Below are 8,867 nucleotides of genomic sequence, written 5' to 3'. Positions count from 1 at the left end.
GCACTTTGTTTAAATTTAAGAAGGAAAATATTACAGGCCTATTAGGTTTTTTCCAAACCAGAACCAGGGGTCTAATCACCTTTTGAAAGGGGAAAGGCTGAGCTTTTTCCCAGAGAAGAGTGATTTCATAAGCGTTGCAGCCATCAAAGAGTTCACATAAGTGATTCAGAAAAATTTCAGTGCTCACTCCATGCCATTCCCCAAATAACCAACATCTCGACTTGTTTATATCCACCAACTTTATTAAATACCTTTATTAACAAACCTACATAGATCCTATATTTAATAATTCAATATAATAATAAATACTTTGGGATAAATAATTTAATTGAAACCATTTTAGAGCCCTTAGGGCTTACAAAAGAATCTTAAAAGATCCGTATTTATAAACTGAAGATTAACAATAATAGTTACAAAAGGTAGTGAACCATACATTCAAAAATAAATATAAATTTTAAATATTTAAATAAATAGACTTAGATGTTATACACGGGAGGCACCTAATTGTCAAGCGAGCTTCGAGATGATGCTTTGGCAAAAGGTGATCCATGTGTTCAGAAATTCCACAATGTTCGCTGTCTCCTGGGCGTACTCACAAGTGAACGTCGTGGCAGATCCCTGTGAAAAAGCATTTGAATCGTGTAAGTTTAGAGTGGTCTGTCTCACATGTGATTCCTCTAACCAAAGTCTGTGGGCTAATAGCCTTTGCCTTTAAGCTTGTTAAACACAGTTGTCATTCACCTTTTCCTTGTTGTGATCAATGTCACGTGCCAAAATCACACATTTTACTGTGACATCAAGCGATTGTTACTTATTTTTCAATTGTCATTTATTTTTCACATTTGTTAATTTTTCTCTCAATGATTACAAGACTTTCCCCTGAATTTGGTACAAATATTTGAATAAAACCAGTTCTCGGTAGATATTTTATTAAATATCATAGTGAAGTACAGTTGTTTGATCCCTTTCCTCTGGGAATGCATCTGTAGCTGTGTAGAACAGGTTGTAGGATGAACTGTTAGGACACATATGCTCCTCTTTCCTAAACCTTGATAATCTCCTAACAGTCCACTTAATGCACGAATCGTTATGTACGAATATGTTTTTTTTCTAAACCTTAATTATTATTATACAAAATGAATCTCCTAATTCAAATCAGGATAGAACTAGCCCAGAGCAAGTGAGCACAAGCTCACTGTGGGGAAATTCACGGAAAAGCAGCTTCGTGAGTTGACACAGGGAGAGTGCAGGAGAGTTTCCCAACCCCACCGTTCTTAGAAACTCCTTCCTCGGAAGTGACTTCATGGAAATTAACCTCTGTTGAAATTTAACACTGCTTCTCACTGAGGATCTAAGAAGGGAATATTTTGACGTACAGTGAGATATAAGAAATAGCTTTTTCAAATTTGAAGCAATTCCTTACAAATCAAATAGGACAGTGCATTCCTTTTAATTCATACACATAATTATTTAAATATTGTAATCTCTTGGGGTTTTTGCTTTGTAGTGTATGTGGCTTCCGATGCACAGTTTTATAATTTTCGTGTCATGTTATCTTAAATTTGTATCATGAGTTTAGAATGAGTTTTCTGATGTTCATCAAAGAGTTCAGAGCAAACCTCTCAGCATAGAGAAGGACTGAGTCTGTCAAGGTCTGCATGACTTTGATCTCAATGTGTTTTTTTTAAAGATTGAAACTGAAACAGTCCACTAATAAAGTGATTTCTATTTGGAAACAACTGGAGTTACATACTTCTAGAAACTTGCTTCTACGGCTGAAATCAAAATCATGCTGCTTTTGGAGTACTTATTAACTCATGAGTTCTGTACTTGACAGATGGGATGAGGAACGAGCTGGGAACCCCTTTCTCCTCCCCTGCATCCTCTATTTACTTCTTGCTTCCCATGCATTTAAAAATACTTAGAGGCCTGAAAGTGGGCCTCTAAGTAGTAGACTATTTCGTCTTTTGTTCACTCTAATGGCTGCCATGTTTGGAGACAGCTCTCTTATGATTAGTCCTTCCATCAGAGATCAAGAAACCTCACTTGAAAATCCTTGCAAGTGATCAGTCTTGGTGATTCTGGTAAATGGTTTGAGGAACTGGAAATACATAGTGACATCTACTTGCTTTCTGTGAGATTCAGTTCCAGGCTTTCTCTGCCTCCAGTTTGACATTGCTCTGAGAGCCGATGGAGGCCGTGGAGAGGCCGTGTGGCCTCAAAGCCTCCAGCGGTGCTCCCAGCTCCACCACGGGTCAGTGCAGCACCCCACATGGAGGAGGACCCGAATTCACAGAGCACTTTGAATGCTGGCTAAATGAATGCACAGATACCTCACAGTGCCAAAAGACACGTACTGTACTTTAAAATGCAGTACTTCCCCCGCTGCCGTTTATCATATTTCCAGGAAGCAAATAAAGTGAGTAAACCTTACCTTTAGTTTCAGAACAGTCACGTTGATGTTGCTGATGAAGTTCCTGGTATCTTTCAAGTGAAAGTTTTTGCTTTGAGGTACATTCAGCACTTCCTGCAGAGGTTTGAGTTCTTCCTCTAGGCACTGAAGATGTTCCAGGTCAGTAGCCTAAAATAATAAGAATAATAATTATTAGCTCAGTTTACCACACACTAAAGGCCAGAATCAGAAGTCAATCTTAATCCATCGCCCGTGGGCCCATTCTCCCTTTCTCCCTGTCCTCAGTGTAGTTCACATTACCAAACTGGCAGAGCCAGGGCTCGAGCACCAATTATCAGAATTAACTGTTGGTTAACAACTAACAAGCCTCACGTTTCACTTCGCCAGGCTTCGTGAAAAGTCAACGCTTCTGCATCCAAACGGAAATCACGGACGGGGACTGGCTACCTTTCCAGGCTGCATAGAGCCCACGGGAGCCAGAGCAGTTGGATTTGGAAGTCCAACACCTGAGAACTGGAGAGATGAGACTCACAGGATGGTGAGGGCAAAAGGAGCTCTCAGAGGCCACCTGTCACAGTCCCCAAATTGTGCAGGTCAGGCTACTGTGACCATACCTATGACCATGGGTCTCAATACAGTGATGCAAGACACAGTTTGGTCTTAAATTTTAATTTCCTATAATTGCTACATTAAGATGCATGTAAAAAATTATTTGTCCCAACCAAATAAAAAAATCACAATATCTGCACAGGATTTTTGGACAGATCTCCTGATAAAGATAGGTAGGCAGATAGAGATGATATTGCATACCTCTATGGTAAAACATAATTTCTACAAAAATTCCACGAAGTGTTTTCTCCTGAGCCAGCCCCTTGGAGTTCACAGCCGTATTCTGAGATCAGCAGTACGGTACTGTTGTCTCCATCTCATAAATAAGGAAACTAAGAATCTGGGTCTCAGAATCTGTGCCTTGCCCAAGGCCACACAAGTAGGTAGAAGGAGGGTTAAGTTTTAATTCTTTTTCATTATAGCCTTGATATAGCCTCCTTTGAACAAAATATTTGTATTAAATTTCCAAAATTTTTGTATATGTGCATGGTGGCTAAAGGAACAAATGAATATAATTTATCCCATTACCTTTGGTTTCAAGCAGTTTGAGCTGTCATTTAGAAAGTCAGATTCAAGGAATTCCACTGCCTTCTAAATGACACGCCTGATCTCACGCTGTCTCTCAGCCAGTCTTCATGGGGAACAGGAGCTGGACAGCAGGTCTCTGGACATGCTTGTCCACTGCCCTTTCAACTTGCTACGACACTTCTGTATTCAGGGCTTGACTTATGCGCATGAGCAATCTGGAGCCATTCCCTTCAGAAAACAGTCTGGTGTCTTTTTTGTGGAAGTAAAAAGCTGTGGGGCTCTGATGGAGCGAGAGCTCATCTGCTCTTTCCCTTTTTATCTTTCAGTACAGAAGCTTCAGCAGTTCCCTTGATTTCTCAGAAGTGGATCAACAGGTTCATCTTTGCCCTCTGAAATCCCGTTTTTTTTTCTGGTCTTAGAATTACCCTAGGATAAGGTTCCTTTCACCAAAGTTGTGCCCGTTCTCTGTTGACTGTCACAGCTGCTGGGAAACTGGCACCTGTGAGGCACTCTAGAGCCTGCGTGACCTGTTACTGCCCTGTGACTAGCCGAATCCCAGAACAAGCCAACGAGGCTCTTAATCCCAAGGGCTTGCTGGATAATGAGTCTCAGTACAGTGACGCCAGACACATTTTGGTCTTAAATTGTAAGTCTCCAGCTCTACTGGCAGAAAGGTATATAAGTCCAAAATCGTACTTCTTGCTTCCCAGAAAGAATTTCATCTTCACTAGTCCTCTCCAGAGCTCACACTCATTGGAGTTTAAACCAACAGGTCGCATTCCCAGTCCTCACAAGACTCTCAGTGTGCACCGTGACCACTCGTGTAAGTAGAAGGGAGGCCAGCATGTAAAGGCGGTAGCAGTGGGCGGGCCCAGGGTCCCGGGCACCGGGACAGGCAGAGCTGGGAGGTCACTTCAGCCCCTGTGCTGCCAGCTGCTCTCAGGGAGGCCCCGAAGACCTCCCCTACAGCACGGAGCACTTTTAAAAGTGCCTTCAGAGCCAATTTTTATATTTTATATGCAAAAATAATATCATCAAATCTCTCTAGAGTCTTACATTTTAACTAAAACAGTAAATCAACATATCTTCTATTTAAATTGTCCCAGCAACCAAGTGACAATACTACTTTTACATTTTCTTCTCATTCCCTTTTTTCCAAAACACATGTAAGAAATGGAGGCAAGCCATCTTAACGGAAGCCCCATTATCAAACTTAGTTTTTTTTGAAAAAAGATACTGAAGTTACTCAGTTTTCCTCAGATGATGTATTCAGTATCCAAACTTTCATGTTGCTTTTAATTTTATTAAAACATAAATCAAATGTAGAAAAGTGTACTTACCTTCTTGGGCATGTAGAATTTGAATTTCAGCATCCTGGTAAGTGTGGAATTCTCTTGATTCTGAGAAAGCATAAGACATTGTAATTCAAAATGAACTCCACCAAGAAAAAGACAGCTCAGGGCTGACGTTGGAAAGGGAGAGTACTCACACTGACACCTCTCGAAAGCACCTGCAAGTCCAGCAGTAGATGTTCCAGCTGCTGCCTTGTCTCCTCTGCAGAGCCGGAGGTGGGTGCACCGTGTGCAAGCAGTGCGAGGGTGAGTGCGAGGCAGGACAGCAGCGGCATGGTGTGCATGGCGGTAGAGTCGAGGTTACCCGAGTAGTGATTGGAGAGTGTGATAGGGAGCTCCCGAGCAGGACAGCAATTTATACTGCTAATTCTGGAAAAATAATACGGGGGCGTCAGAGTGTTTTACATATTACACATATTTTCAAAGACTCTACCTGTGTGGCATTACCTTTGTTTTTCCTCTCCTGATGACTCTCTGGAATTTCTTTAAACCCCCCATGAGCTGACTGAATGGATGTAGGTGAAGTCCCTCTTGCTTACTTGAACCCACACTGAGGCGGAGTTTTCATTCATACAACTACCGCCTTCTATATGAAACAGTTTTTCCTCTTTTCTTTAAGGGGGTGGAGATGCAAAAAGTAACTCATGAAAAATTTCTCTTTGTCATAAAAGTCTGCTGACATGTAAGCAGCATGCTGTGGTGGACAGGAGCAAGGGTGAAGAGTGAGAAGACTGAAGGGGAGATGTGTTGATTAGACAGGAAGAATGCTGGTTTCCTGTGCAGGGCGGCTTTGCCTCTATCTGCACAGCGAGCTGATTGCATGTCTATGTAGATTGCTTCCTCCTGGGCTGGAGTATTAGGAGGCACAATGTTTATTGAGTTGGAGATACTGCTCATGCTGTTTCAAATTTTACATCTTTCTGTATCTGTTTAAATACCTTTTGTCTATTGTTCTTTCTTTTTTAAGAGTTTGATGTGTAACAAGTACTGAGAATGAACTAGCATCCCAGGACACTGATACTGGTCTCATAACGGACTCCAAATGTGTCATGGATAAGCCAATTCATGTTTCTAGATATGTCTTCACCTCTTTAAAGATTTGGCTTTGTCCTCTGAAGCATCTGGGACACTACAAGTGAGCCATAGTGTTGTGAAACATGTGGAGCATCATTTTTTGTTGACGACTGGGTAGGGTACTTAGGATGGGTGTTCCTTGTTCTCAGTGTGGAGTGCTCACTGGCTGGATGAGGGTGGAGTTCCTACCTCGGATGAAGCTGCGGAGAACCGAGGGTGTCTATTTTGAAGAGCTTGCCTGAACATCTCCATTTTCGCTGCCTTATTCATATCTAGTTTAGTGTTCTCCATTTTGCAGATTAGAAAATGAGGATCCAAGAAGTTAAGTACAGCAGTTTTTCCAAGGCCACTCAGCTCTTGCTGCCAGTAAGGGGCAGAACAAAGATTGGAAGGAAGGTGGAATGTTCTGGCTCCAAACCCGACTCTTAGCACTCGTGCTTTTTGTAAGCTGATGCATAATAGGACAGAGAGGTGCCTGGACACCAGCAATGCCCGCCAGAAGCCGGGAGCTGCCTCAGGAGGCAGTGACGTCAAGTTTTGAAGAATGACGGTTACTTCAAACTGAATTTTGGCAGAGAGGGTTAAGCATTTTAAAGAACATTCAAATGTAATCTCTTAAAAGAGCAGAAAAATGGGTCGGTGGCACCTATCTATGCATTGGGCAAATATAGTGAGAATATAAAACACCTTCATAAGGTTTTGAACGAGCATTGGAGTTCTCGGGTGGAAAGAGATGAAGCCGCATTAGGGACAAGTCTCATGATCCTTTCTCGTTTCCTAAGAATTCAAAATGTCTCCGGTACCTTTCAAAGAATAGCACAGGACTTTCGTGGAGGGGGCTACTTGGGATGCGCGCATCCGTGACCCGTGGCTTCCCTCAGCCGGGGTGTCTTGTCCCGCACCGCCAGCGCAGCCCTCGGGCTTCCAGAATGGAAGAAGTGAGGCCCACACATTTTCCTGTGTGGGGGCTTTCCCGTGAGGCCTTTGATGTGCACACAGCCTCCACACTTATATTTTCCAGCTATTTCCACTAGAGAATGGGGCCACATAGGGCCACTCTGCGGGGACCCTGGGGAAAGTTGGTTCCTGGGCCTCAAGTCCATCCCTCTTGTTAAGTGAGTGGCGTGATAATGGAAGTGCCTTGCGTGCTCGCTCTTCCCCTCTCTCTCTCTCTCTCTCAGGCTGGGGAGAGAGCTGCGCACCCTGTGGCATGCTTTCCATTTCTAATGCTTCTGACAGTGGCTGGCTTTTCTGGCTGCAGCGGTGATAAGATCAGTCGTAACTGCTCACTGCCACGGTCGTCACACCACACAAGTTTCACTGCTCTACAAGAAGCTGCTTGAGTTGCAGCCCCAGTCTCCCGGGCTGCGCTGAAGACGTGGCGTCTCCGGCACGTGGTCCTCCCCTCTTTCTGTGGTCCTTCAGTTCTGGAGACTCCCTGGGGTCTGGAGCGGGGCCTAGGCTGATGCCTTCTTCTCAGTCCCCCACAGGCCTGTGGGTGTTTCGGTTCAGAGCCGCTCCTCTCCCTTGAGATGAGGTCTGCGGATCTGCAGAGTGCAGCTGGGAGTCCCGCTTCCTAGAGTCAGAATTTCCCCAGGCACAGGCTGGGGACAGACTTATCTCCAGCAGACCTCTGGTCCTCTGCGAGGTGATGCCTCCTGTGTCTCCTGCCGGGGACCACAGTTGTCTCCGTCGTATATGCTCTTGTTGGGTGTGCTAAATGGAATGAGGCTCGTCATCTTTGGGAGATAGAAAAATTATTATTCTCTTACTGCTTTTAAATTTGCAAAGTGTTTTCAAATTCATTAACTCGTTAAGCCACACTTTGCTGTTAAGAAATTTGATCTCTCCAGAGGCCACTTAGACACTGGTGTCTTTGGATGCTGCCTGCCTCTCAGCCCTGCCTCCCTCTGTCAGGGACAGCCTGTCAGGGACGCGGGGCATCACTGCCCTTCACCAGAGAGCACCTTGGCTGGCCAGTTTTAGGATCCTAAGAACCTAGAGCCATTCACCCTGTGGCTGCAACCGCTCACACGGGTTTCCAGGCTCTTTCTGGGATCTTCTAAAAATACTGGTGCACTCGATGGCTCCTGACACTCCTCTGGCATCTGGCATCAGGAAATGATTTGTGCTCTGAGTTGACGCTGGGTGGGCCTTTAGGTGTGCAGCATCCCAAGGTCAACACGGAAGCGTGACCCTAGGAATTGTCTGCTTTGGCAACCAAGGGACCGCTATTTCAATGTGGTGAGAATGCGAGGATCTTCAAGGCCTTTGGAAGTGTACTTTTATGTGAGCACAAGACCCCTGTGGCAAGTCACAGCAGTTCTACCGTAGGTGGGAACTATCTTCCGACAGTTATAGTGACACATTTCAAAACCCTTGAGCTAAAGTCCTTTTGTATCCATTTATCTCGTTTCGCATGTGTACTCTCCTTTCAGTGCAAAATAGTTGAAGAATTTCCTGACGGTGTGTCCCACAGACAGAAGAACTTTTCCTTAGGCACTAAGGGCTACAGGTTGACGTTAGCCTTCTCCTCTGCCACATGTTTTCATGGAAATCCGGGAAATTGAGGCTGCCGTGTCCAGTCACGTCAGCTTGCCTGCACCTCATTCTCCTCCTGCACAGCCTTGTTTCTAAGTTCTCCTGATCGACAGTTTGCTCTTTCTTTCCTCTTCTGCAGTGTCTTTGGTTATACAACTGACGGTGTCGATTGTCCCACATTCTTAAATAACGCAGTTTTTAAAATGTCCTCATCTGATTGTTGGCTTTGAAATTTATAACATTATTTTCTAAATACAAAATAACATACTTCTTATAGGAAATTTGGAAAATAGAGAGCGTAAAGAAAATCAACTAATCCTACCAGCTAGAGAAATCCATTAACACGTCAC

At 43.9% G+C, this 8,867-nt stretch overlaps 1 protein-coding gene across 1 annotated transcript; it reads right to left on the bottom strand.

The window, feature by feature from the left end:
* Positions 1-507: 507 nt before the first annotated feature.
* Il2 (interleukin 2) lies at positions 508-5,195 on the bottom strand. The gene is made up of 4 exons (XM_005336531.3): positions 5,040-5,195; positions 4,891-4,950; positions 2,435-2,581; positions 508-618 (listed from the first exon to the last, which is right to left on the bottom strand). The coding sequence occupies exons 1-4, from the start codon at positions 5,184-5,186 to the stop codon at positions 508-510; spliced, it is 465 nt and encodes a 154-aa protein (XP_005336588.1). The 5' UTR covers positions 5,187-5,195.
* Positions 5,196-8,867: the final 3,672 nt, after the last annotated feature.

The sequence above is a fragment of the Ictidomys tridecemlineatus genome, chromosome 9 (genome assembly GCF_052094955.1).
Source record: "Ictidomys tridecemlineatus isolate mIctTri1 chromosome 9, mIctTri1.hap1, whole genome shotgun sequence".
Classification (NCBI taxonomy): Eukaryota; Metazoa; Chordata; class Mammalia; order Rodentia; family Sciuridae; genus Ictidomys; species Ictidomys tridecemlineatus.
Note: the sequence above shows the minus strand (reverse complement) of the source record. Positions and strands in the feature narration are given on the sequence as shown.

What these genes read in the sequence shown, in the direction of transcription:
- Il2 (XM_005336531.3), bottom strand. Translation starts at nt 5,186, where the DNA reads ATGCACACCATGCCGCTGCTGTCCTGCCTCGCACTCACCCTCGCACTG. An exon ending in AATTCTACATGCCCAAGAAG is followed by an intron (nt 2,582 to 4,890) that starts GTAAGTACACTT and finishes TTATTATTTTAG; the next exon opens with GCTACTGACCTGGAACATCT. An exon ending in TGACTGTTCTGAAACTAAAG is followed by an intron (nt 619 to 2,434) that starts GTAAGGTTTACT and finishes GCTTTTTCACAG; the next exon opens with GGATCTGCCACGACGTTCAC.